Consider the following 27764-nt stretch of genomic DNA (forward strand, 5'->3'; position numbering starts at 1 on the left):
CCGCCGCCGCTCGGGGTCGCTTCGAGCCCCAGCTTCCCGAGCGCTCCGCTCACATGGCAGCCGCGCCGGCGCCTGGCCCGGCGGCCCGCTAGGGGCCGTCCCGCGCCCTGCCCAGCTCCTCGGCGGAGCCCGTCGGATCCAGCCTCGCGTGGCGCCCGGGGTGCGCCACCTCTCAGCCCGAGGTGAGGACCCTGAGGGCAGGGGCGCACGGGGCTGGTGCACTGTAGAGATTCCAGGCCCCGAGCCGCTGCGGACGTGGGAACTAGTCCTGGGGGGCCTCCGGGGTGAGGGGCGGAGACTGCTGCTGTTGCTGAGGACGGCCCCTCCCTCCGGTCTCAGCGTCCCCGTCGCTCTCTAGGCAGCCTCTCGGCGCTGTCCACCTCCCCGCGGGGCCCTTCGTTCCCGGCTGCGCCCCAATCCTGGCCATTCTCGCGTCCTCGCCTCGCGCTGTGCTGCCCGGCTTTCGCCCTCTTCCTGCAGACCTCGATCTGCGGTTCCTGTCTTCAATCCCCGTCTGCTCAACCTTTCCTCTCCCCCTTCCTCTCTCTGCCCCCACCCTTTTCTCTTGTCGGGACTCTTCTCTTCCCCCATCGGCTCTGGTCACTGAGAATCCATTTCCATGCCTCTGTTCCCGCGTCCGGCTGCCTCCTAGCCCGTGCTGTCCCACAGGTGTCCGCGCGTCCGGCCATCCATCCTTCCGTCCCTCCTGGGGTCGGCGCTGAACCATGCCCAGCGGCTGCCGCTCCCTACATCTCGTGTGCCTGTTGTGCATCCTGGGGACACCCGGTCGGTCTGCCCGAGGTGAGCGCGCCCCTGGGCTCTGGCCGCGGCCCTGTCCAGCCATCCTTCGCTTGTACGTTGACCTCTGTCGGCCAGAGACGACACTGCAGCCGCTCCATCCCACGGAGCTGGCGAGAACCAGGTCACCCTTTTGGAATGGGATGGGTGGTCGTGCTGCCCTGTCTCTGAGCTGGGCCACCCTATTGCTGGGCCTCTACATGCTCTCCCGCGTCCTGCTGACCCCCAGGCTCAGCTCTCTTACATCAATCTCTTGCAGCGGATGACTGCAGCTCCCACTGTGATCTGGCCCACGGCTGCTGTGCGCCTGACGGCTCCTGCAGGTAACCAAAACCTTTGCTCCCATGTGTATAGGTATCCGACTCATTTCCTGGATCTTCACACCCACAATCAGGTTAAGTCCCAGGAGTGTTCAGGATCGGAAGACCCTGCTGTTCATTTCTCATTACCCCATATGGTGCACAGGACAGAGGATCAGGTCCTCCCCACCAAGTTTTCCTTTGCTTCACTTCTTTTTGCTTTTCCAGCGTGTACCTGTGTTCTTTATTACTTTCCGAAGTGTGATGCGAGAGTTCAGAACTATTTCTGCTCATGATAGCAAGGTCTTATTATCCAAGTATGGAAAAGATAATACAAGAATTTGAGGAAATTCCTTTCCGTGAGGAAAGGAGGAAAGAAAAGAAAAAAGGGTCACCCTATGAAAGGGAAGACTTGTTGAGGAAAAGCATTTATAATGAAGGGGTATCTTCTTTAATTTGACTCACTGAGGTGGGGGTTAGGCATATTCTGTAATAGCAAGTGTGTCTGGACATCTGGAAATGAGCTGAGAGGCAGGTTACTCAAAAGGCTGGATGAGTTTGGGAATCTCTATGTTTGAAGGAAGGTTTTAGAAAAATAAGGCAGGCATTTACCCTAGAGTTAGAAGTAGGGAGAGAGTGCAGATGACCTCTCAAAGTCACTTTTTAAGAAATGTTTGTATTTCAGATGTATCAGAATGGTACTGGTACATTTAAAGACAACATGTGAACGTCTTTGGTGTCAGCCTACAAAAGATCTGTCCCCAACTTACAGAGGACAAAAGAGGTGCTCAGGAAGGTTGGAGAAAATGTAGAACCAGGACTTAAAACAGATAGTGTTGCTAAGGGCCTTCAAGTCAACCACAACTCATAGCGACCCCATGAATGACAGATTGGAACCTTCCTCTATCCTGTGCCATCTTCACCATCTCTGATATACTTGAATTGTCCAGTCACTGTTGGTCCTTCTTATTGAGGGTCTTCCTTTCTTTCCGTGATCCTCCAGTTTTCCTATTCAATGTCTTCTTCCAAGGACTGGTCCTCCTGACAACATGTCATCCAATTGATTCTGACTTAACAATAACCCCATATTACAGAGTAGAAATGTTGCTTAGGCTGTAATCTTTATGGATGCAGCCTTTTTTGCCTGTAGAACCCAGAGCACATATGAATGGACAGCTTTTCAGGTAGCAGCTGAAAGTTTAACTATTGCATCACCAGAACTTGGTTTTTTGTTTTGTTTTGTTTTGTTTTCCTGGTTTCTGCTCTGGTCCTTGGTTTTGTCACATCTCCAGACCCAAAGGCCTGATGCTATGCTTCTCCCCATCAGGTGTGACCCAGGCTGGGAGGGGCTGCACTGTGAACGCTGTGTGAGGATGCCTGGCTGCCAGCATGGTACCTGCCACCAGCCCTGGCAGTGCATCTGCCACAATGGCTGGGCAGGCAAATTCTGTGACAAAGGTAGGGGGACAGGGGAGTAGCAGTTGAGCTGGTGACTACATGCATCTTGAGAGAACATCCATCTGTATTTATTGAAAACTTGTCATTTCAAACCCTCAAATACATAGTATTTTATAATCCATTTTACTTCTGTCTGTTGTCTGGATTGACCTAGCCCCAAATGGTTGGAAAGGCAGCTGCTAAAATTTACAGCCATTTCACAGATGAGAAAACTGAGGGTCACCTAAGAGCTTAATGTTAGTTTGAGATAGACTGACTGTCAAGGCTAAGAACCTCCTCAGGGCTAAGAACCTTCAGCAGAGTTGTTTTCCATCCAGCCACAGCCACAGGGCCTTTGGTTTGCAAGCTCAGAGAAGGGCCTGGGAGGCATAGGGACCTGATGGGCAAGGCTAACCCAGAGTCTTCCCTGTGTCCTCCCCAGATGAGCACGTCTGTACCGCACAGTCTCCCTGCCAGAATGGAGGCCAGTGTGTATATGACGGGGGTGGTGAGTACCACTGTGTGTGCCCACCAGGCTTCCATGGGCATGACTGTGAGCGCAAGGCCGGGCCCTGTGAGCAGGCAGGGTAAGTACTGGGCCCTGCAGTGAACAGAAGTTTAGCTCAAAAAATAAAAAAAAAAAAAGAAGAGAAAAAGAAGTTTAGCTCAGAATCTGATGATAAGCACACCCATGTCTACTGTTGCATTATTAACAATAGCAAAGAGATGGAAACAACCTAAGTGCCTATCAACAAATAAATAGATAGAAAAACTATGGTTCATTCATACAACAGAATATTATGTAGAACTGAGAAACAATGAACTTGTAAAACATTACACAACAAGGGGGGATCCCGGAGGACATTATGCTAAGTAAAATATGTCAGTGACAAAAGGACAAATACTGCATAACATTCTGTTATAAAATAGCATAGACATGGGGGTGTTGGGGAGAGAATGGGAAGAGTGGATAGATAATGAACACTGCATTAGAACAGATGAGGGAAAGAACGATCCGAAAGGAATATATGCATTATATGCATGACTACAATCTGGAACAAGGGGTGCACTGTGGGGAGGGCTGGGGGGGAGGAGGGAAGAAAATGTACAACAGTGAAAACATTTTTTATGTTATAAGCAAAGTAATAAAGGAGATTGCTGCAATTTAAAAAATCTGATGATTAAAAATGATAAGGGAAGAGACAGGACTTTAAGGATGCATGAGAAAATCTGCACAGGGAGACCTCAGGTGAAAATGCCAGTCTGTCAGAAGGTCCAGGGCTTTGTATTGGAGTTTTTTGGTATCTTCAGAACCATATCTTAAAAAATAAGTGTATGTCTGTGATATTCCTTGACATATATACCTGTATTGTTTGATCCTCATGAGAACACCGCTGAGTGTCAGGATTCAATTTCCTGATCTGTTAAAGTGCTAATTTTCAAGTGCTGTTCACATCAAGGAGAGCAAGCTTTCTATCTGAATTCAAAATGGGGAAAATCAAGCTGTTTGATAAAAATACCTGAGACCACATCACTCTAGTCTTTGAAAATCTCTAAAGAGGAACTTAGTTTGAAAACTACTTGGGCAAATAGTTTATAACCTTTGTGTTCTCAAATAATAAAGATTTGCATTCACACACACACATATAGGAACTGGAAGTGTACAGTTGTTGCTGTTGTGTGTTGCTGTTGCTCTGGTTGAGGAACATGATTCTAAAGGGACTGAGAACTAGGCCTCCCTTCATCCTCCCACAAAAGCTAGCAGGCAACACCTACATAAAGTTCCTCACAAGTCTTAGACCTCATTGTAGGGAAGAGGAAACAGATAAGTGAGTGCTGGACTAGTTGCCCTTAATTCCTCTCCAGACTTGAGAGTCTTTGAGGATAACAATAGCACACTCATGCTGAGTCTTTAGGTCAGGCTCTATGCTAAGTGCTTTGCACTGAAATATCTTATTTAATGCTTACAACTTGGTAAGCTAGGTACTATTTTTATTTCCACTTTAAGAATGAGGTTGTTGAGGTACAGGAAGCCTGGGCCAAATTGACGTAGCTACAAAGTGGGAGGAGGATGGTATTGGTCAGCATGCTGTCTGGGGCTACCTGGAAGTATAAACTGGTCTTCATACCTTCTCTTGCTCTCATCCCAGATCCCCATGCCAGAATGGCGGGCAGTGCCAGGACAACCAGGGATTTGCTCTGAACTTCACATGCCGCTGCTTGGCAGGATTTGTGGGTGTCCGCTGTGAGGTGAATGTTGACGACTGCCTGATGCGGCCTTGTGCAAATGGCGCTACTTGCCTCGATGGCATAAACCGCTTCTCCTGCCTCTGTCCTGAGGGCTTTGCCGGACGCTTCTGCACCATCAACTTGGATGACTGTGCCAGCCGCCCGTGCCAGAGAGGGGCCCGCTGTCGGGATCGTGTCCATGACTTTGACTGTCTTTGCCCCAGTGGCTACGGCGGCAAGACTTGTGAGCTTGTCTTACCACTCCCAGAGCCTTCCACCACAGTGGACATTCCCCTGGGGACCACCTCGGCTATGGTGGCACCTGCCACGGGGCCAGCTCCTCAGAGTGCAGGGGCTGGTCTGCTGCGCATTTCTGTGAAGGAGGTGGTCCAGAGGCAGGATGTGGGGCTGGCTGAGTCTAGCCTGGTGGCTGTGGTGGTGTTTGGGGCTCTCACTGCTGCCTTGGTCCTGGCCACTGGCTTGCTGACCCTGAGGGCCTGGCGCCGAGGTGTCCGACCCCATGGACCTTGTTGCTACCCCATCCCGCACTATGCCCCAGCACATCAGGATCAGGAGTGCCAGGTCAGCATGCTGCCAGCCGGACTCCCGCTGCCCCCAGATCTGCCCTGTGAGCCCGGAAAGACCACAGCACTGTGATGGTGGAGGGGGCTTTCTGGCCCCATTCTTCCACCTCCTCTACACCTCAGACTGTAGTGGTCCTTTCTTGTCACCCCTCACCTTGGGGTATACACACTGAGGAACCTCAGCCTCAAACCAGAAGTACTATTTTTTTAATACATAGAATGTAAGATGGAAATTTTATCAAATAAAACAGTGAAAATACAAATGGACTCTAATTCCAGAAACACTTGCTTGGAGTTCCAGATGCAAGCAGACTGGTGCAGGCCTGGTTCTAGGGAAGCCTCCGGACCCTGCCCATGAAGGATGAGTGGTTTCCAGAGAGGAATCTGGGGTGCCCTTCCCTCTCTCTGGGAGAGGTGAAGGAGAGGTAGTGCCTCAGGAGAATGTAAACAAGTGGTCATTGCCTCTGTGATGGCCCAGCCTAGAGCAATGCCTGGGAGAACCTGAAGGTGGGGTCAGGCCCTCAGACAGAGAAGTGGGCTGCCTGCTGGCTGCTTTGCACCAGCTGCTGGAACAGCGAGTGGGGCTGGCTGCACAGGGCAGCAGGGGAGTCCAGCTCCATGACTTTCCCCGCCTGCAGCACCAGGACCCGGTCTGAGTTCATGATTGTGTTGAGCCTGTGTGAGAGAAGATGGTCAGTACCTGGGTGGGGAACAATGCCCTCAAGGAGAAAGCCCCTTCCTGGACGTAGTTCCCTCAGCTGTTGTGCCATCAGGAGCCCAGTTGGTGATTCTAAGGCCAGGTCTAGAGGGTGAGGAGCTGAGGCTGGAGGGGGAAAAAGAGAGCCTGGGTGTCTGAAAGGACGGGCAGGTCTAGGCCACTGCCCCTGGAGCCTGATTAGACTCACTGTGGATGAGTGCACACCTGTGGGCGATGGTCAGCACTGTCTTGCTGGCAAAGCGTTTACGGATGGTCTCCTGGAGAAGCTGGTCTGTCTTCTGGTCCACACTTGCTGTGGCCTCATCAATACACAGGACCTGGAACAGGCATAAGTGATGGAGAAGGAGGGGGAGCGGGCTAGCTTTGGTGCCTCTCCAAGCACCGGTCCCACTCCTCCCTTCTCTAGCTCTAAAAGGAAGAAGAAACCCAGGACTTTGAATCCTCTATTAGTCCCTCTTCCACACTGACATCTTCACCCCCTTCCATATCCTCTCCCTCCTTCCTGGTCATCTTAAGTGTCCTTTTCTCTTGCCTTACCTTGGCATCTGTGAGGAGAGCACGGGCCAGACACAGCAGCTGCCTCTGCCCCAGGGACAAGCTCCGGCCTCCCTCACCCAACTCACCATCCAGGCCACCTGCAAGGCAGAGCATCATTACCCTATCGTTACCCAAAAGCCGTCTTCCCACTGCCTTTCTGCTCACAGAGCACACCCCCCACTTCAGGACCATCCCCAAACCTAGCCTTTCCCTGCCCCCTCGCCTTCCCTTCTCTACCTGGCAGGGCCTAGCACTTACCGATGGATACAATCACCTCACTCAAGTGGCACTGCCCAAGCACCTGCCACAGGGCCTCGTCATCATGCAGGCCCTTGGGGTCCAGGTTCTCCCGGACAGTCCCACTAAACAAAAACGGCTCCTGGGGGATAATGGCCAGCTGGGACCTGGAGGACAAACAAGGGATAGAATGTGGGCCCAGGCTGGAGATGTGGGGACTCTGCTCCTGGTCCGAGCTTTAGGCATAGAACTAGAGCTTCCAGAAAAGCTAATGGGTACAATTGAGAACACCTCACTCTGCTGTTCTAGCCCCTGCAGCTGAACAACCAGTCAGCCACATGCCCAGAACCATGCTGGAGCTATACCAAAGAAACGAAAGGTCTAGATTCTGTCCTCAAGGAGCATACATCGGGGAGGGATGAGGAAAATAGAGAAGAGTGTGCTAAACTGTGGCACTGACTCCAGGGACAGCAGGGCCTGGGCAAGGAATGGCCAGAGACCACCAGGGTGGTTAGAGATGCTTCCTGGCTGAACTGGGTCCTGAGGAGTCAGGTGGGAGGACTCTGTGGCAAGGCCTCAGCAGGATAGAAGAGAAGGCAGGGGCTCAGAGAAGAGAATTTGTGTCAGCCTTCAGAGCAGTGTTTTCCTACTTTTTCTGTGTCATGGAACTCAGAGAAAATGATATTTGGTTCACCTGGTGGACTGCCCCAGCTGAGACCACGTGTGACCAGAGGCAAATGACCCAGATCTGAAGTTCCTCAACACTTCCTGCCAAGCAATGCTAAGGCTCTTGGAGGGACTGGGGGCTAGTCCAGAGTGAAGGATATAAGGGGGTGGGGGAGCGGGAAGTGAAAGAAAGATGAGCTGGAAGAGTGGGCCTGGGTCAGGCTGAAGAAGGCCTTGAGACTTGTCCTTATGAATGTGGGCCTGAGTAAATAGGATGCTATCCACACCTCCCTTTCATCCTCAACCCTGGTGGCCCTGAGTTAAAACCTTGCTGGCTGGACTTCCTCCAGCAGCTCTGGCTCCTCTCTGCCCTGGCCACACCTCATCCCTCCTCCCCAGACCTGAGCTCGGCCAGCTCCAGCTGGCTGGTGTCCATGCCGTCCAGTAGCACTCGTCCTGCGCTGGGCTCCAGCAGCCGAAAGAGCACCAACAACAGGGAGGACTTGCCGGAGCCCGTGCGGCCCACGATGCCCAACTTCTCTCCGGGCTGCACACGGAAGGTCACCCCATCCAGGGCATTTGGCAGCCCTGGCCGGTACGTCAACACCACGTCCTGGAACTCGACACTCCCCTGGGTCAGCCAGCCAATGCCCAGCTGTAGTGTCCATGGGGGTGGGGAGACAAAGGAATAGGTGAGGGGGAAGAGGAATGAGGGAGGACAAAGGGCGGAAGGAGGAGAGAGCAAGAGGAAATGGATGGCGAGAGAGGAGATGTGGGGCAACATGGTGTGACAGTGCAAGGGGTGGGAGGGGGGATGGATAGAAAATGAGGACAGTGATGAATGGTGGAGGTCATATGACAGCTAAAGAAAGGAAAGAAACTAGGGGAGGCACTGGAGGCTGTAATAGGGCCTTTTAGGGTTCCAGAGCTGTGGCCTAGGGCAAGGATGCAGGCTCACCCGCAGCGCGTGTCCCTGGGGCTCCTGGGGCAGGTCACAGGAGTACTCCTCCAGCCGCTCCACGCTCACCAGCATGGTTTCTGTCTGAGTGAAGCTGTTCACCAGGCCCGACAGCAGGCCCGTCAGGGACAGAGCGTAAGACAGTGACAGGCCCACCAGCCCTGGGGGAAGAGAAGCAGCAACTGCTAAGTGGAGAGAGAGAGAGAGAGAGAGAGAGAGAGAGAGTGTGTGTGTGTGTGTGGTAGGGGGATGGGACAGGGATAGATGGGGAATTATAAGCTTGTGAATGATGAGCACTTAAATTAATTCATCAGTAAAACAGGAAGAGAACAAAATTTTGGCTGAGACTCTAAGAGACTAGATGCAAGGGAGTAGAGTGTCAGAAGCTCTGAAAGATGATGGATGAGTCAAGGCCAGAGTGGGGGCTCAGGGTGGTTCCAGATCCACCACCATGTAGGGCAAGATTCTCCTTGAGACTCTCTTATTGCCATTGAGTTGGAACCAACTCATAGCTGACCCCCTAAGAGGGTTTCCAAGGTTGTAAATCAAATGGGATGAGCTTGTCCAATTTCTACTTTGGAGGTGCTGGTGCATTTGAACCATCAGAGATGTGCGGCTTAGGGGTTAGCAGTGTAAGTCTCCATGGGCTACCATCAAAGCTCCCTCCTTGAGACCCAGGTTTCTCAATCCCAAAATGAGGATGATGATGATGATAGTGGTGGTATTAGCATCCTCACTGGAAGCCTTAGATGGGAGGGAGATGACATGGCAGGGAGGCTGTGCAGGGAGAGGCTGAGTCAGGAGTACTTTGGTACTGAAGTGAAGTACTTTGCTTCTGAAGTGATGGGAAAGGTTTGCAGGGCACCTGGATTGGTGACACCCTGCTGGTGCTGCACCAGGGCGATGGCAGCAATGGCGCTGACAACTGCAGCCCCCATGAGCTGCAGCCGGATGTCAAGCCACTGCATTGTGGCACTGGAGGCAAACTGGCACCTCTGGTTTAGCTCCAGGAGTCGCTGGTTCTCTTCCTCAAACCTGGGGAGGCCAGAAGGGGAGTGAGGAATGCCCTACTCAGATTCCTCCCTGTCCTCCTCTACTACACTCAGTCTCCTCCTCTGCAGAACATCTTAGAAGCTGATCAACCTGCTCCCAGGCCTCTCTCAAGGATACACTGGTGCCATCATGCCCCTGGCAGGGGGTCTGCTCTCTGTGTCTTTTTTTCTGATCTGTTTCTTCACAAAGCACTCTCAAACCTTCCCTTCTCCCTCTGTGCCCCACCACACATGCCATCATCTCCCCTCCTCCTGGGACCCATTTCTGTGGGCTCTGGGAAAGGCAGAATCCACACACCTGTAGGTGGCCCCTGTGGCCCGCAGCACAGGGAGGCCAGCCAAGGTGTCGGTCAGCTGAGTATAGAGCGGGGACAGGGAGAGGCTCCCCAGGCGCCGCAGCTCCCTGGAGGAGGCTCGGTAGTAGCGCTGCACACGGTAGTAGAGGATGCTCAGGGGGGGCAGCAGCAGCAGCAGCCAGGGAAGGCCAGAGCTCAACACGGCCAGGAGGCCCAACAGGCCTACTGCATTGGCCAGGAAGATGTTGAGGATGAAGGGCAGGCTGTCATCCGTACAGGCCACGTCCGAAGAGAAGCGGTTCAAGACCCGACCAGTGGGTGTGGAGTCAAAGAAAGTCACTGGTGCCTGGGAGAGAGGATGTGATTGGGCACAGGCAGAGAGCTTAAAAGGTATCCCTTGGGGGGAAGTGGGGTAGGGAAGAAGGTCCAAGGCTGAGAACAGAAAAGGGTAATGTGTTTAGGAGCAGAGAGAGACTGGTAAAAGAATATCCCAGGCCAGAAAGGATAGACTCATCCTGCTGGCCAGCAGTGACCCTAGAAAGCCATGCTTCTAGCCACATCTCCAACTTGGTGGCAGACATGCAGAGATATCTCTCAAGAGCTGGAAGTAGGGATGTCTTTCATTCTCTCTGGAAGTAGGGAGCTTCAAGGACATTGAGTAAGACTGAGTTAGATGTCAGCAGGGACATCCTAATTGCCTGTGAGTGGACAGTGCTGCTGAGGGCAGCAGTCACATTCAGTACCATCTCATGGTTAAGAACTCACGCCGGCAGTCAAGCTGCAGTATGAATTCTTCATTGGCCACTTACTAGATGTGACATCCCAGCCCTGGGGTTTAAAGGCCCCTGTTCCTCAACTGAAAAATTGAGGATAATAATGGACCCTCACCTGACAGGGCTGTTGGGAGGATTAAAGGCCATAGACATAGCAGTCAAGTGCTTGGCATCTCTGCCTGACATGGAGGATCTGACCAATAATGGCTCCTATATCAGGACTCCAGTTATAATCTTAAAGGCAGCCCTTTTTCTGTCGCTACCTTCCCCATCTCTCCACTCTTGACTTTACTTTAGAAAGTCTTAAGGCAAGAGACGAGGTGGAACGGCTTTCTGAGGTACTTCCTATTATCAGCTTACGAGAAAAATGGACTTTTCCACAACATGATGATTTCCCACAGCTCTTAGAGGGAAAGCAGGCCATGGGCAGCTGCTCCCTGCTAGGGAGTTGGGAGGCCCACATGACGCTGGGTTTCACAGAGACACAAAAGCCTCCACTGACAGCAATGGTGACCACGCTTGAGGCTTACTGTCGGAGACTCGGACCTGCATCCCATTGACAGATAAGGAGGATAGGTTACATAAATGAGTTTGAATCCAGTTCAAATTAGGCCTTTCTAGGCCATGGTGTCATCAAATGCAACACTCATCTGTGAGGGGCTATTTTATCCTATGAGAGGTAGAGGATGGTATCCCCAAAGTGGACACCCCCCCCCCAAAGTTAGGGCTGTGCTCCCAAACCCACCCTCCTCTCCCCTCACCAGGAGGACTCGATACAGCAGACGTCGGTGTAGGATGCTGGCCGCCCGGAGAGTGCCTGCTGCAAACAGCAGCGCCCGGAGAAGTGTGCAGAGGGAGTTGACGCCAGCAATGGTCGCATACACGGTGAGGTAGAAACGGATGTCTGAGGAGCCATTGGGGGCAGCTTTGGGCAGTGGGAGCACTGGGGCACTGGGTGGTGGGGAGGGGGCTGTGGGTAACCAAAAGGAAGGCCACTCAGGGGTCCCTTCCTCACCCACGCCATGTCTCCCCACCCAGTCCCTGGGACACCAAGCCCCCTAATCTTCACTCCCTGCCTGTCAGACACACTAAAAGCAATGCTGGTCACTCACTAGAGGCTTCCGGCCGAGAAGAGGAGCAGCTGCGGAGAGAAAAGCCCTAAAGAAACTGGGCCGGCGGGGGCTGGCACCTCCAGGGAGCTATTCTTGGTCGCCTTTAACTGAGAGATCCAGTGGGAGAGCCACCAGTCAGCAGCATTCCGTGTGGCTGAGTGAGGATGAGAGGGGGAGCTGAGTGAGGCTCTTCTCCTTCACTCTACTCAAACACCCCTTCCTCTGCACCTCTGGTCTCCACCTTCCTTTGTGCCCCCAGCCAGCCCTAACACCTTGCCTCTCTCCCTGGTGTATATTTCCTTCCTGGGCCCAACATTCCTCTGCTATTGAACTTGCAGGGTGAGAGGTAGCCTGGGGGTGCCTGTGAGAAAATGCCACAGAGTTTATCTCTCCCCCTGAAATGGTGGCACACCTTTTCACAGATACTACTGTCCATGCTTGGTGAGCCTGTGCTTTGGAACGATTAGTATAAAGTGATGGTGTGAGAGGCAGGGCTGGGATGGGCTTCAGAGTGTACCCCACCTTGCATAAGGAGCAGAGAGGAGAGAATGGCGAGGGCCAGGCCACAGCTCACGGCCCGCCAGTATGCTCGGTACACGTGGAAGGCCACGGCGCCCTCCTTTTTGCTTTCTTCCTGGAGCAGGCGGCTAGATGTACTCTTCTCTACCTCCAGACTCTCTTTTGCTTTCTCTGGGCTCCATACTGACTGTTCTGTGGCTGCGAGAATCAGAATGTACATTAAACTTACAAGACAATAGTTGAAAACCCTTGTGTTTCCATTTCCAAGGTTGGTAGAAAACACATCTCCACAGGTTTTGGTGAAGACTGAGCTCTTCCTCCCCACCTCTGGGCTGTACCTGAGTCAGTTTTCTGTTCATTCTCAGTCCAGGCTTTGGGGACAGCTCGCACCAATGGCAGAATCTCAGAGGGTGGTCCTACAAGGTGGAGGAGGCATCTGGAGGGCGTGTTCAGGGCCTCTATCAGGCCTTTTGAAATATCACTGCAGACCGTACCTCCCATTTTCTCCAGCGCTCCCTCTCAGCTCAGCCTAGCAGGATCCTGACCTGAATCCCCCAGTCTCTGAACAGGACTTATCAACTTGACCCTTCTGTGTCCACAGTCCAACACAGACAAAAGCTCATTCCTGTAAGCTCCTACTAAGTCACCCCTGGTTGTGACAAGTCAATTTAGAATTAGAATGACCTAACAAGCTGAGGAGAACCTTCCCATTGGAGCAAATCACCAGGTCTTTTCTCTTGCAGAGGGCAGATTAGCTGGTGGGTCTGAACCCCTGACATTTTGGTTACCAGCCAAGCACATAACCACTGCACTACCAGGGCATTTCCTTTAAGTTTCACAAAATCCTCAACACTCTAGCTGAACGTCATTTCCTCGCATTTCTCTATGAATTGGAAGACAGCCATGATGCTCTGAATAATCCTCCTTCAGAGTTTTTCTTTTTCCTTTTTTAAATCAAAGGATCGTTCTAAATCTGACTGCTTTTTCTTTTTCAAGGTCATCAAATCTTCAGAGATCCTGGGCCTCTAGTTTTGCAAGAGCATCCAGCCACAAAGCCGACTAGTCCCTCACATGTCAGCATTTCACCTGTGTGCGCTCTGCTCTGCTTCCCCGTTTTCTCACTCCAGGCAGAGTGAAGGTGGAATAGGTTTCCCATGGCATGGAAGGGGGCAATGGCCAGGCCCAGGCCACATATGAAGGAGGTGTGGTTGAGTCTGGCTTTGACAATCCATCCGTTTCTCTTCCCTGTCACTTCTTGGCAGATTGGGGGCTCCCACCCTGACGGCCCACCTTACCAGCTCGGACGAGGCGTCCAGCCTCCAGCAGCAGCACTACATCAGCCTTCTCCAGGTACTCGGTGCGGTGGGTGCACAGCAGTCGGGTGGTGTGGCCCAGGACTCCCAGAATGCACTTGTGCAGCAGGTGGTTGGCCACATCTGCATCCACAGCAGCAAGGGGGTCATCCAGGAGATAGAACTCCTTTTCCTAGGGAAAGGGAGGGCCAGCATGGGCACCAAGCCCCAAGGCCTCTAACCACAATCCAGGCAATCTCTGAGGAACATCTCTCAACATATTCCAAGAGAAGAGTTGAGAGGAATTCAGGGAGCGATCCCGACAGCAGTAGAGAGGGAAGTTAGAGGTAGACTTCCCCACAGTCACAGGCAGTGCCTGAGGGTCAGGACTCAGCTTTGCTGGGCCCCAGTTACTTAAGCCACATAACACCTCCCCCTCCTCCCTCACATAACACTGTTTAATGGATCTTTAATTCTGCCTAAATCTGAAAGGAGGTAACAGGAAGGTTAAGGGAACATGGAGCAGGTGGGAAGATGAAACCTGATGCTCATGAACATGTCCTTATCCCCCCTCTCAGCCAAACTCCCGAGTCTCCTGACTTCTTCTACCTCCCTGTCCGTCCTCACCTTTAACTTACCTGGTAGACAGCTCGAGCCAGGGCAATCCGGGCCCGCTGTCCCCCGCTAAGAGTCACACCCTTCTCCCCTACCTCCGTCTGGTCTCCAGCAGGCAGGATCTGAGGAAACAGACCATCCCAAACAGTTTAGTCTACAGTAACCTCTACCTTATTTTCTACCCCTTTGCAGGGTTGATAGGTCAGAAATCAAAAGAACTTTGAGTTTGAGGATGGACTTGAATTTAGTGTGCGTGAGCCACAGGGAATGATCTATAATTCCAACCATTACTACAATTTATTGAACACTTACTATATGCTTACCCCTTCTTTACACATATTATCTCAGTCAATCTCCACAGCAGCCTTATAAAGTTCCTATTATTTCCTCTTCACAGACCCACTCTGCCCCAGGTCCTAGGGCTAGTAATGGGCAGGACTGAAGCCCAGATTTGTTTTTTCCAGATTTTTTTTTTGGTTGAGTCAAATTTTATTTTTTAGAATGTACAGATTGGTTGAACCTGTTTATGCATCTTCTCCAGCAGCTGGGGCATCGCCACCTTTGGTGTTTCTGGTGTAAATCACTTGAGCTCTGTGTTTTGAAACCAGCTTGATAAGCCCTTTATCCAGATTTATTTTTAACATTTTAATTGCTCATATATATTTAATGCATGTACATAGTGTTCCATACAGTCCTTCAATTACATTCTATTTCATTCATGTATATTGTGGATTTCCCCCCCCCCCTTATAATCATTCCATCAACAACTACTTTTGTGAACATGCACAAGCCAGCTAATTCATGCCTCATGCTCTCATACCGCCAGAGAGCCAATTGCTGATTTGCCCATTTCTACTTAATCAGTACTCTGGGGAAACAAGCATGTCCCTCTGGTGAAGGATCTGAGGCCCAGATTCTTACTCTGTTCCACTTTGCCTTTAGAATATTCAAGGATGGACAAATTCACTGTGGGAGCTTTCCTAGGCTTTAGAGGAAGAATACTCTGAGTTTTCCTGTGGTCTCAGGGGTCCCCATACTCAGAGCCACATCAATGGCCCATTAGATGGTGAGTTCCCTGCAGGACAAGCTTTGCTATTCATCTCTTTTCTTAGTGCCTAGAACAGCACTTAGGATGCAGGAGGCATTTGGGACATGAGTGATGTAGAGACAAGTGATAAAAGAGCACAAGATATGCCAGGGTCAAATTCAAAGGTCTTCCTCTCTAAGGGCAGTTACAAGTTTACCTGGGCAGGGTGATGGTAACAGCAGTTATGGAGGGCGAAGGGGAAGGATGGGGAAGTCATAGGAGAAATCTGGAATCACTTAACCCTCTAAAGTTAGGACTCTGGAGAGGGGAAATCTCATAGGTACAGCAAGCTTCCCCAGGGAACCGCAAACCAAGTGAGACCTATCCAAGCCTTCCCTGAGCGCCCTCTGGGTAAGAACCAATATGCACACCTATGCAGAGCCTCCCTTCCAGGGAATCCCTGCCTATCACAGAGTAGGCACCCAATTATCATTACCACTCTGGGCCCTGTGGGGAAGGGAGGACCAAGTAACTGGGCCCTGAGCAGGTCAAAGTCTGATGGTTGATCCCAGGAAATGCTGCCTGAACCAATCTCCACAGAAGCAAGTGTCTGCTTGGCGGGGTCAGGGACAGACAGGAAAGCAGGCAGACAGACTTCAAGGCAAGGCTAGCAACTCACGCTAAGGTCATCGTTGAGGGCGCAGGCCTCCAGCACTGTCCTGTACAGCTCGTTGTCAAACGTCTTCCCAAAGAGAATGTTGTCTCGAATGGTGGCAAACTGGATCCAGGGTTCCTGGGTGGCCAGGCCAAAGCCCTTGGACAACCCTGACACTGCCACCTGCCCACTCAGCCTGCAGAGTCAGGCCAACAGCATGAGGGTCAGCTTCCCAGTGAGTTCCTCTACTCCCAGGTCTGCCAGGGGAAGCCCTGCCAGATGTCTGCCTTCTACATGTTCTTGTTAGTTGCTGTCACAGCAATTCCAACTCATCAGTGGAATGGCAATGTGTGTAGAGCATGGGAGTTCTGAACCATCACCCTTTTAATTAGTAGTATTTTCCTATTTGTGCTAAAGCCCCTTTTATGTTGCATGAATTGGAAGCAGTTAGGTTGAAGGGGTGGCCTAGTGATAAGGAGTTACACTGCCAACTTAAAGACAAGCAGTTCGAATCCACCAGCTTCTTGTTAAGAGAAAGATGGGCAGTCTTCTCCTTGTGATTTCCTGTCGCCAAAAACTCCCTAGAAGGTCAGCTACGAGTTGGTTCTGACTCGATGGCACATAAGTCAAAAGTGATCAAACGAGACTATGGGTTCATTCTGGAATGGGAAGGAAATAAATTGCTTTATAGCTATAAATGGGCCCCATAAACTGTTACACACGGGTGCATGGTGAGCATCTCAGAAGAGAGTGCAGCTCCTACACTGTATTCCTCTTCACGTTAAAACAAGGTCTCAAAAAAAAACAAAAAACAACAAGGTCTCCTCTCAAACATATGTGCAATCCTGGGGCCCTTCCTCTCACAACCCCATTTTCTGAAAGAGTAGCTGATGCTCAAAAAATTTAAAACCTCAAACTACCGTTGAGTTGGTTCTGACTCTAAGTGCCCCTCCACTGGGTCATCGCAATAGGGGAAGACCACCCATCTGTCACCTGTGGAACTGCTGTTGGTTTCAACCACCAGTCACATGGCCTTCGGGTTAGCATCACCCCTCACTGCTACCTAGGCCCCAGAACTCCCTAGCTGAGGCTAGATTATCCTGTTTCTTTTCTTTGCTCACTATCATAGCACTTGCAACACTTGAGAGTAATATATATGATTGATTATTCCCTTTCTTGCTCACCTGCCCCTTAGTGGACTGGAAACTCTGCCAAGAAAGGGTCTGTGGTCCTGGCCCCTAAATGGAACTTGCCCCATAGCAGGGGCTCAGCAAGCATACTCAGTAAGTCGTCAGGAGCACACTGGAGGGTGGTTACCTGTGGAGCTCCCCAGCGATGGCAGCCAGCAGTGAGCTCTTCCCGCTGCCTACCTTCCCCACGATGCCCACCAGGGAACCCTGCAAGAAAGACACGCAAGGAAGTAGCCACTGTTCAGAAAGAGAAGGATGAAATGGGCAGCTGTCTCCCTCCAGAGGCTCTGGGCAGCCTAGCATCCCACAGACATGTGTTTCCTGGCCTCACGGAGTACACTGGGAGAGCATTCACCCTGCTGGCTGAACTGCATCTGCGAGACCGATCTCTCCTGGAAACTAGAGAAGTAGCTACTAGATTGCATGTGTGTGAAAAGCGTCTGAAAGAGAGCAGCATGGCAGAGATTGGGAGGAAGATTGCTCAAGACTTTGCAAGACCAGCTCAGGGCAGATAATCCAGAGCAGATAGAGGGGAGGGAACAACTTCAGGTTCTGAAGCCCAGATGGAGCTGGGCTGTGGTTAGATTTCCATCAGAGGAAAACCTGAATTTCAGGCAACTGCTGGATTTGTGATTTGTTTTCTTAGTTGTAACATACATTTATAGATATATCTTCCTGCCAAAGAAAAGTAATTTGTTTTGTGTTTCTCCCCCCTCCCTTTTGCTCTTCTCTAGAAACAGGCTGAGAAACCTATAAGCTGTGGCGTCCACACTGCTGGCTAGGGTTTTCCCATTGCTGAGAAGGCAGCAGACCAAGGTGAGACCGTTCTCTGGGCACGTGGGAGTAAGCCCTGGAGGCAGTTTCTCTCCTGCTGGCTGCAGCCTGTAAGTGGGAATGCTCCCTGTGGCCACATCTTCTACTCCATAGAGAGTCCACAGGGAGAAGAAAAAGGCAGATCCAGAGAGCGAAGCAGATAGAAGGCAGAGAGCTGCTTGAGTTGAGACCTGGTTTTGGGCTATTTCTGAAACCCTGCTGTCCTCCAGTCTTTGGGCTTCCTTAATAGAAATTTTTGTTTGCTTAAGCTAATGAAAGTTCTATGGCTTATATATTTTAAAACAACAGCCCTAACACATTAGTAAAATGCCTTTGAAAAATTCCAGCCTTGTCTTGCCTAAACTTAAGAGCAAAAACAAAACACACAGAGATATCCAAGCCAGAACTGTGAGCCAAATGTGGTAGATAGAGGGAGCCCAGCTGCCACTGGAGAAAGCGGGGTTGAACTATGGGGCAGGGGTTGGCCAGAGGTCAGGGGAGAGTGAAAACACAGGACTGGGGATACACAGGGGCCACCTTCCTGCCAGGAATCTTCAAGTTCTTCTTTGAACACGCTGAGGTGTGTATGAATCACAGGGTGTGATTCCTTTCCACCTGGCTAAACAGATGATGATCTAGCCGTTTACAAAGTCTTTTTTGGAAGGGACTGCAGGCTTCTCCCCCAGGTCCCCAGCCTAAGGCAATGCTGGAGAAGCCCTGGGGTCTGTTCTGAACTCTGTAATCTCTGAGGAACAAAAACCTGGTGGGTCTGGAAGGGATGGATGCCAGGGCCAGTGAGATATTTGACTACTCTGAAGCACCTCTCTTTGGAGGAAAGAGATCTGGAGATGAGGAATCATGTCCTTTGAGATTAGCACTGCCCAGCAGTGTTTCTGATGGCTGCAGGGTCATTCGCTGTAATTGGCTCAGCCTTGGTTTATAAGTCTTTGAGTTCCTATCTGTAGACTATCCCAAGGTATTGAGACTAACAAACCTTTTTTACTTCAAGGTGACAGATGAAGGTCTCCTGGTTGTTTCCAACAGGGTCCCAGGAGAATCTGGCTTCACGCAGTTCCAATACTGTAGAAGGCTCCATGGGAAGGTCTGAATGGAGAAAAGGCCTTTTAACTTGGGCTCTTCGCTCATTACCTACCTGTTTGGGTACACCATTGTCTTACCAGCTTCTTATTTAGTGACTCAAAGCCGGCTCAGCCTTAGTCTTGGACTGAGGGCCCTCCCCCAGGGACTGGACACCTGCTCTGCCTGCATTTGGCTGCCCCTGGTTCATCCTGGTTCATCTATGTATAGTGCCCAAATGGCTAAAGTCCTCTCCTCATTCTGTACCAGGTCCTTCCCTCCAGCTTCCCATTACCTGGGCTGTAATAAGCCTGGGGGTTATGGTTTGGAAGGTCGAGGAAACGCTGGATACGATCCAAGGACACTCTGGCCTCCAGAAGCCCATTGATTACCCATGGGAAGTTGTTGAGGGGAAGAATGAGCATTCCAACCAGAGCCAGGGCCGTGAATACCTAAGGAGAGCAGAAAGGGTATGTGTGTATGTGTGTGCAGCTCAAAAAAAAAAAAGCATGGAGCTATCAGAGGGTTCATTCTATGGATGGTTCTATAAACAGCTCCAGGAGGAACAGGCCAGTGGCAGAACTGAGTCAACTCTGGGACTGCAGATGGCACAGTCACCTCCAGAGTCACTCCTGCTCCAATAGTCCTAAAAATGCCAGATCTATGCATCCAAGAATCCAGACTGCATCTTCAGATCTAGCCCATTTTGAGATCTTAGAATTTCTAAATAACAACATCTGGCTCTGGCTAGACCTAGCACACCAGATCATGAGGTGTTTTTTGTGTTTTTTTTCCTCTTAAAGCCATAAGAATGAAGATAAGAGAACCTTATCCCAAGCTCCATCCATCATGACATTGCCTATCGGTCAAGAGGTAAAAATCTTTGTTTTATTTTTGAAAACAAAGATTCTTTCTACTGGACTGATAGGCAACATCATGATGAATGAAGAAGAGAATGAAACGGTCAACAGCTTCATCTTACTTGGATCCACAATTAACATCTTTGCTACCAGCAGTAAGGAAATAAGGAGACAGATTGCACTGGGAAAATCTGCAGTTAGAGACCTCTCCAAATTACTGAGGAGTAATAATGTCCATTTGAGGACTAAGGAGCATCTAATTCAGGACATAATCTTTCCAAACACTTGCTATGCATCTGAGAACTGGCCAATGAATAAAGGTAACAGAAGAAGAATTGATGCCATTGAGCTGTGGTGTTGGAGAATAGCACTGAACAAACCACTGAGAGCCAAAAGAACAAATAAGTACAACTTCAACTGCACTGAAACAGAGGAGGGGGAAAACTGTTTAAAAGAGATACATAGGTATTTCTGTCATCACAGGAGTCTAGAGCGAGGGCTGCATGGTGGAGGGGACCTGGGGGAGGGTTTGTAAAACAATGAAAGAATCTTTTCTTTTACTTTTCCATAATTTTTGACTCGTACTTATAACTTGTTAGTCAAATTTGTGTCTTCTAGGTTGCAACACCCCCATGATACATCTTCAAGGATATGAACATGTACGGCCAAGCACAATCAATAAGAGTGCATCTAAATTCCAAAATCAATCTCCATAATAGTCTATGTGTTTCCTACTGCCAAAGGGGCCCTTTAGAGTAGTGAGAGAAGATCTTCACCCTGAAACCCACAGTGTCCCTTTTCAGCAGGAAGTAGCTAAGAGAATACGCCATCCCCTTTTCCTTATGACTCAGGGTGAAGTCTCTCTCAGGGAGGAGTGATAGAGAATGGCAAAGGACACACTGACAAAGATTAATCAGAACTGGCTTTGACAAGCACTGTGGCATTTGGACAAGAACAAACTGGGAGGAGGGTAGAGAGAATGGTGCAGCGGTGAATGAATGGAAACCCAAAATCTCTGTAAATGTTTATGAAAATTAATAAAATTATAGAAAAAAAATAAATAAATAGATACAACTTCAAGAGAGTGCACCCAGAATGCTCTTTGGATGCAAAAATTATGTGGCTTCACCTCACATATTTTGGGCATGCTTTACTAGGAGAGGCTGGCTATTCTCTGGAGAAGGAAATAATGCTGGGGGTGAGTAGGCAAAGGAGAGGAAGAACCTCAACTAGGTGGACAGACATGGTGACTGCCACCATGGGCTCAGAAAGTATGAAGATGGCACAAGATAGAACAGGGTTCAGATCTGTTGTTCATAGTGTTGCTATGAGTCATACTCTACTGCACCTAACAGCAACAACCACCCCAAGTTGGGGCCTGACTGGAAACTGGAGAGGAAAGAGGGATTCTGACACAGTGAGAAAGTTCATTAGCCAAAGTTTCATAAAAGACCCCATTAGAAAAGTTTCTTTTCAGTTGGAAAAGGTCTGTTTGAGCCTTTGCTTGACTCTCCACTCGCCCGTGTCCCCTCACTGCTGCTTCCCTTGCACTCTTCCCACAGACCCTCTGTTCAGCCCCCAAATCCAGTCCTCACCTTGGTGGCAGTGAGCTGGTGCCCCATGAGAACATAGGTGATGAAGATGACGATGGAGATGACAACTGGCAGGGCAGCCCACAGGTACACACAGGCTGCATCCAAGTATTTGATGACCCGTAGTCGCCCCAGCTCTTGAGCCCGGCAGGCCTCCACTCGGGTCCCCAGTGCCTGTTCCCACCCACAGAACTTGATGACTCGAATGCCACTCAGCAGCTCTGCCATGAGCTAGGGACAGGGGACAAAGCACAGTGTGAAGCAGAGACACTGCCCAGGTATTTTCTCCTTTGCCAAGTCTTCCCAGGCTGTTGGCAGATAATTTCCAATACTCTGTTTCCAGATATTCCATATTCCTCTAGCTCAACTTTTTATTCTTGCTTCAGTCCTTTCTGGGAATTGTGCCCCTCACACCCTTCTTTTCATCCCCTGGGTTGCTTCCTTTCTGATTCTCTTTTAATTTCCCTACCATATTCCACTTGGGGATGGGTTAGTCAGGGGAATTCCACTCCAAGCTGGTCCAGTTAAGAGGTGGGCAGCTGTTCTGTTTAGGTCCTCGGGATGACCATCCCCACTGTAATGGCCTCCACAATCACTAAAAAATCTGGAACTTACTTAGCCAGACCCTCAGCATCTACGGTGGGATGAGGCAAGAAAAGAATCTTCCTTTTTCACATCTACCTCTAAGAGGTAACTGCGCTCCCTATGGCTCTTCACGCACAGTAATGGGATGGTCAGTGGCAGGTTTTCAGAGGAAGTAAATCACATGGGAGGAGACTGCCCAACTTTCTCCTGTAGAGATGCTGGTGGATTTGAACCATGTGCCTTTTTGGCTGACAGCATAACTCCTTACCCACTAGGCCACCAGAGCTCCCACCTTCTAGCACAGGGGCTCTAGTTTGCCTCATTTTTGAGATGAGAAATTGAGGCTCAGGGTTGAGAAATCTGTCCATGGTCACCCAGCCTGGAAAGTGCCACTTAGGAATGCAAATCCAATTGTGTCCGATGTCACAGCAGGAGAAGAAACCTCTGTGTGTGCTTGCCTTCCACCCCAGGCGATGCTGAGGAGTGGAGAGAAGAACTAAGGTACAGAGAAAGTTCAGACATAAAGCCAAAAGGGGGTTCACTAGAGAGAGGACAGGCTGGTGATCCAAAGGGCTGCGGGGTTAGGCAGGGGTGAGGGAGGAAGAGGGCGGGGCTCTGACTCCAGCGGCCTGAGAAGCTACAAACTCATCTGGTTCTCAGTGAGGTTACTGCCAACCTAATCGGGCTGCTGCCTAGGACCTCAAGTGGTAATACTGCAGAACTGCTAATGGTCCACATTTACTTAGCACCTAATTTGTGACAGGCACTGTGCTAATTATTATCTCATGTGATCATTACAACAATCATCTGAAGCAAGCTATTATTATATTTCCTTTACGGATAAGGAACTTCCTTGTAGATAAGGAAATGGAACCCTGGAGAGGTTAATGATTTGTCTGGGGTTACTGGACTAGCAAGTAGAAGGGCCAGGATTTGAACCCAGATGTACCTTTTTCCAGTCTGAGCTCTTTCATACACTCCCCCAGACAGTGTGTGTGGGAGGACCCCAGGGACTGAGAGGCCGGTGGGGTCTTTTGATTGGTCGGGCTCCACCAGCCTTTCCTCACCTTGACCCGGGCATCCTTGTGCTGCAGCATCGCCTGGTTGCTGGCCATGATGCGAGTGGCAATCACCTTGTTGACAGGTACCAGCAGCAGTGCCAGGACCAGACCACCCACAAAGGCTATGCCCACCTGATGGTAAAGCAGGTAGAGGGTGATGGACAGTTGCAGGGGCAGGCCCCAGGCTTCATGGAAGGTCCCAGCAAAGTTTAGCAGCCTCTCTGAGTCTGTGCCTAGAAGGTTCAGGGCCTCCCCCGCAGGGGGACGGTTAGGCCCGAGTTGTAAAGCCTTGTGGTACAGGATGTCCAGCACAGCCCCCCGGGCCTGCAGCATCACCTTCCGTACCTCGTACCCATACTGGTTCTGCAGCACAGCGCCCAGCACAGCCCCGCTGGCTAGCCCCAAGGCATAGAGCAGGCCCTGGCTTAGGGGTTCCTGCTTCTCCTCCAAGAAGCTCACCAACAGAGACAAAAGCAGGGGGCCTGAGAAGCCCAGCATGGTTCCCATAAGTTTCAACAGCCCAAGTGCTAAGTAGCGTCGCCCAAAGGCCCCATACAGGGCTCTCCACAGCCGAGCCCCTTCCTGCCAATGTGCCTGAAAGAGTTGGGCCAGGTAGGTTGGATGGAGTCTGTAGGGGAGGCGGCAAGTGTCCTGGGGCTGTCGGAGCTCTCCACGGACCCCACGGTCCAGGAGGGGTGCCAGCCAGGCATAGGAAAATCGCGACAGCCAACTCTCCCCATCTTCAGCCACCTCAGGTTCCTGTCCATTGGAAAGAAGGGGCTCTTGGGACCAGGGTTCCTGCTGTCCTCCAGGGGCCGCCCAGGCTAGTCCATAGGCCAACAGTGCAGTCAGCTGCAGGATGAGAATACAGAGGCGGGCTAGGGGCCCTGGGAGAAGTGGGGGAAGAAGTGTGCCTCGCTGGCAGTGCCACAGCAAGGTCAGCACCAGGGCTGGAGCGGGCAGGAAGGCAGCCAGAGCCAAGGCCAAGGGTCCTCGGGAGAGGCTATGAGGGGAACGGGCCAGTGTCCATAGGGCCACACTATGGCTGATCCAGGCCACAGCTGCCACGCCTGCTGCCAGCACTTCTAGCTCTATGGGTCCTGGGCCTGCCCCTGGCGGCAGAGCAGCTGGAAGGAGGTCTAGCAGAGGGAAGACGGAGAGCAGGAAGGAGGCTGCAAGTCGGAGGCGCCAGCCTGGACTGCAGGGTAGACTATAACCTGGGCTCCTAGGGACAAAGAGGAAGAAATAAAAGGATGCACATGATGACTGACTCAGGGCCCAGGCACATCCCTCACCTCCAACAACTCAATCACTCCCCCAGATTACCGTGGAATCTAGCACCTTTTCTCCCAGGAAGTCCTCTCAGATTAACCTAATACATTTTTTAATCTATTCACACCATTTCTGATTCATTCTCCCTCCACAAGTACACACACACACACTCAAATTTATTAACAAGCTTTCAAATTTTTAAGCTAATGCTTTAACATGAAGATGCTAATTTGGAAAAAAAGAGATTCTAAATATTTATACAGATAACCATTAGCTCATAACTATTTGTTTGAAAGTATCCATCTAGGATAACATATGTTTCTATGAAGCACTCTTGGATAGACAAATATTTTGCTTTACATGTAGCTCCTATAGTCTAATACTATAATGCAAATTTTATGAAGCCCTATTCCCAACCTATATTTCTATAATGATGGCAGGGGATGGTGTGGGTCATTTTTACTTCTCAGGCAAATAAAAACCTTTTCTTTAACTTTGTCCTTATCTTCTTGGCATGCACCATGCATAAATAACCAAAAGTGCAAAGTGTACAGGAAAACGTCTCTAGCTGTGAATTCTAGACTTCCTGGAAGGTCTGCTGTGCCCTTTGTTGGTAGGGCTGGGGTATAGAAAAATTTTAGTCGTACACTAAAAAGCTCTGGATTTCCTTAACAATCTAGCTGATGACCAATATATTGGAGGGGCTGAATAGAATCAAAGTTGATCTTTAATAATCCTAAATCCTGAAATGTAGGGACAGAAGAAACACTGGGGGCAGGTACACTGGCCTGATCTTGGCCACCAACTCATGTCATAACCTTGGTAAATATCCTACCCTCTCCTACATCTCAATTTCCCCAATAGTAAAATGAGGAGTCTGGGTCCTCTAAGATGATCCTGTTTCAGATCCTGCGTCTCTTTAACTTCTTTCCTAGAAACACAAAAGTCTGCTAAGTGAGATACACAGCTACTGAGTGAGCATATATTGATCTCTCTTGCCTTTTTATGGAACTGCAAATTTCCACAGGACTGTATCAATGTTTAATAAGATACTCCTCTGGATGCCTCTGCTGACTGACCTTCTCTAGACTTCTGTCTCATTCTGAGAAAGAATAAAAACTTGTAATTCTCCTCTCACTTGCAAGCAGATCCATGCCTTTTCCTACCCAAGGAAGGGATTCATCGGCTCACAATTTCTCTTCCTATTTTGAGGGAAGGGCAATTGCCCCTCATCAGATTAGAAATCCCAAAAGACTAGATTTCTCTCCTACCTTTTCAGCAGCTAGAGTGAGATTAGTTGTTACCATCTCTAAACATAAGTCATTAACTCATTACTATCCAGTGGAACTACCTCATAGCTGACCTTCTGGCGGTTTGGGAGGCTGTAAATTATACAGCAAGAGATTGCCTATGAGGTTTCCCATCTTTCTCCCAATGTGCAGTGTCCAAAGAACTAAAAACAATGTCAAGGGGAGTTTAGCCTATTCATTCTTCTCTTTTTTGACCTACTGCTTCTTTTTCAATTGAGTCTGCATATGCTTGTCTGTAGCTCACGAACACTAAAATGAAATGATGATGGATGGAAGCAGTAAGAAACTAAACCTACAATCTAACATAGGTCATCCTTTTTGGTTAAAAATATTTTCCACTCAATTTCATCTCTAGTTCATGACAGTTAGTACTGGGCATCTGGAAATCTACAATTATGATGATTTCCACTATGCTGAGGGCTTTTAAAATTGGGCGGGAGTGGAGGGGAGGAAGGGAACCAGATAATTATATGCTTAACGGTATTTGATAAAATAACATGCTATATGCAACAATGTTATGAGGCTCAGAGAAGATAGGTAACGTGCCTAAGAACAGCCACACACCTTGTAAGAGACAAAGCTCAGATTTTAATCTATATATCCAAGAGGCATTCCTATTCTGGTGACACTCCCAGAAAGTCAGTTTTGTGGAAGCCTATGGTCACATCTGGACAAATGTCATGCTTGTTACTACCCACCTCGGGGTGCTCAGGTGGCAGGCGCTGAGCACAGCGAGGAGCGCGTGGGGAAGGGCGCTGAGCACCAGCTGGGTGAAGCAGTGGCCAGTGGTGTCCCCCTCCCACAGCGGGAGCGGCTGCGCAACGCTGGTGCCGCACAGCCGGACCAGGAGCCGCTCCATTGACGTCTCACCTGCGGGGAAGGTCGGGAATGCGAGTGGTGTGGCGAAGATTTCAAAAGGAAAGAGGAACTCCTTGGATTAACAAGGTAGGGTGAAAAAAACAAAAAACAAAAAAAACAAGGTAGGGAGGCGAGACCCGAGGGGTGGGACATAGAGCAAGAAAAGGGGGTGGGAGATCAAGGGATTCTGACAGTTCTTCCCGCGCTCATTTCTCCGCCCCCGACCCCGTAGCTTGCGTAAGAAAGCGAGACTATCCGTTCTCGCGATACCGTAAAGAGTAAGCAAAAAAATGAACTTCCCAGAGCTGGCGGATTTCTGGCCTCTGGTCACCCACCTTGTCACCTCTGTTTCCTCACCTCCAGAGATCCAGAACCCTTAACCTGAAGGAGCTGCGTTCTACCGGATCTTAAAATCCAGAGCACGGACAAGAACGTGCTGCCGATCCGGGTGTTGGACAAACTTGCTTAGCGCCCCCTAATGGCGGGAAGACCTCTCAATAGTTTGTTCACCCCACGCCTTTTGTGCATAGTCCTCTATTTCAAATGGTTTGTGTATGCAGGTGTACTCTCTTATCTTTGTGATATGAAAGGGGGTGGTGCGCCACTCTCTCAAGTGTTTGAGGACACTTATACCATTAATTGTACTCATAGGAAACCTGTACATGGGCCAAGAAGTAGTTTTCTGAACACTGAGAACAAAAGAACACTGCATGGTTTAAAATCAAGAAAGTTGTACATCAGGGTTGTATCATTTCTCCTACTTAGTCAATCTGTATGCTGAGAAAATCATTCCAGAAGCTGGACTATATGGAGAAGAACGTGACATCAAAATTTGAGTAAGACTCCTCAAAAACCTGTGTTCTGCAAATGACACCATTTGCAGAAAGTGAAGAAGCATCACTTACTGAAAAAGATAAAAGGCAATAGCGTTCAAAACGAGGTTGGTTACATCTCAACATCAAGAAAACAAAAATCGGTACTAGTGTCCCAGGATAGATGGAGAAAAGATTGATATTATCAATTACTTCATTTTACTTTGATCCACAAATACTACTCATGGTAACAGCAATCAAGAAATCAAAAAGACTTGTGTCATTGGGCAAATCTGCTGTAAAGGACTTCTCCAAAGTGTTAAAGAGCATGGATATAAATTTCAAATCTAAAGTATTCCTGAGCCAAGCCAGGGTATTTTCAATTGCTTCGTATACATCTGCAAGTTGAACAATGACTAAGGAAGACTTAGGAAGCATCAATGCCCTTGAACTGTGGTTTTGGCACAGAGTATTGAATATATGATGGGCTACCAAAAGAATTGACAGGACCATCAATGGCTGCTAATGAG

The 27764-nt window shown here is 49.8% G+C and overlaps 2 protein-coding genes across 4 annotated transcripts; one reads left to right on the forward strand and one right to left on the reverse strand.

Annotated features, from left to right (window-relative positions):
• Positions 1–5605, forward strand: DLK2 (delta-like 2 homolog (Drosophila)). 3 transcript variants are annotated; one of them, XM_006881959.1, is made up of 6 exons: positions 1–182; positions 670–801; positions 1058–1121; positions 2425–2555; positions 2977–3121; positions 4685–5605. In XM_006881959.1, the coding sequence occupies exons 2-6, from the start codon at positions 726–728 to the stop codon at positions 5418–5420; spliced, it is 1152 nt and encodes a 383-aa protein (XP_006882021.1). In that variant the 5' UTR covers positions 1–182; positions 670–725; the 3' UTR covers positions 5421–5605. The 3 variants fall into 3 exon arrangements, with proteins under 3 accessions (XP_006882021.1, XP_006882022.1, XP_006882023.1); XM_006881960.1 differs by having other exon boundaries at positions 2425–2537; XM_006881961.1 differs by lacking the exon at positions 1–182 and having other exon boundaries at positions 667–801; positions 2425–2537; positions 3070–3121.
• A 263-nt stretch (positions 5606–5868) lies between these two features.
• On the reverse strand, positions 5869–26426 carry ABCC10 (ATP-binding cassette, sub-family C (CFTR/MRP), member 10). Its single transcript, XM_006882139.1, has 21 exons — positions 26263–26426; positions 22989–24207; positions 21340–21567; positions 19180–19336; positions 18802–18911; positions 17122–17201; positions 15829–16000; positions 14146–14244; positions 13511–13700; positions 12554–12631; positions 12219–12413; positions 11697–11850; positions 11346–11535; positions 9814–10157; positions 9329–9498; positions 8464–8624; positions 7907–8160; positions 6861–7006; positions 6603–6700; positions 6270–6382; positions 5869–6022 (listed from the first exon to the last, which is right to left on the reverse strand). The coding sequence occupies exons 1-21, from the start codon at positions 26421–26423 to the stop codon at positions 5869–5871; spliced, it is 4473 nt and encodes a 1490-aa protein (XP_006882201.1). The 5' UTR covers positions 26424–26426.
• Positions 26427–27764: the final 1338 nt, after the last annotated feature.

The sequence above is a fragment of the Elephantulus edwardii genome, unplaced genomic scaffold (assembly GCF_000299155.1).
Source record: "Elephantulus edwardii isolate Elephantulus edwardi_28Jun2011 unplaced genomic scaffold, EleEdw1.0 scaffold00017, whole genome shotgun sequence".
NCBI classification, from domain to species: Eukaryota; Metazoa; Chordata; class Mammalia; order Macroscelidea; family Macroscelididae; genus Elephantulus; species Elephantulus edwardii.

Coding starts and splice junctions, on each gene's coding strand:
- DLK2 (XM_006881959.1), top strand. CDS start 726: ATGCCCAGCGGCTGCCGCTCCCTACATCTCGTGTGCCTGTTGTGCATC. Junction 802..1,057: donor ACCCGGTCGGTCTGCCCGAG/GTGAGCGCGCCC, acceptor AATCTCTTGCAG/CGGATGACTGCAGCTCCCAC. Junction 2,556..2,976: donor AGGCAAATTCTGTGACAAAG/GTAGGGGGACAG, acceptor TGTCCTCCCCAG/ATGAGCACGTCTGTACCGCA.
- ABCC10 (XM_006882139.1), bottom strand. CDS start 26,423: ATGGAGCGGCTCCTGGTCCGGCTGTGCGGCACCAGCGTTGCGCAGCCG. Junction 19,337..21,339: donor ACCAGCTCACTGCCACCAAG/GTGAGGACTGGA, acceptor TGCTCTCCTTAG/GTATTCACGGCCCTGGCTCT. Junction 8,161..8,463: donor CCCAGGGACACGCGCTGCGG/GTGAGCCTGCAT, acceptor TGGACACTACAG/CTGGGCATTGGCTGGCTGAC.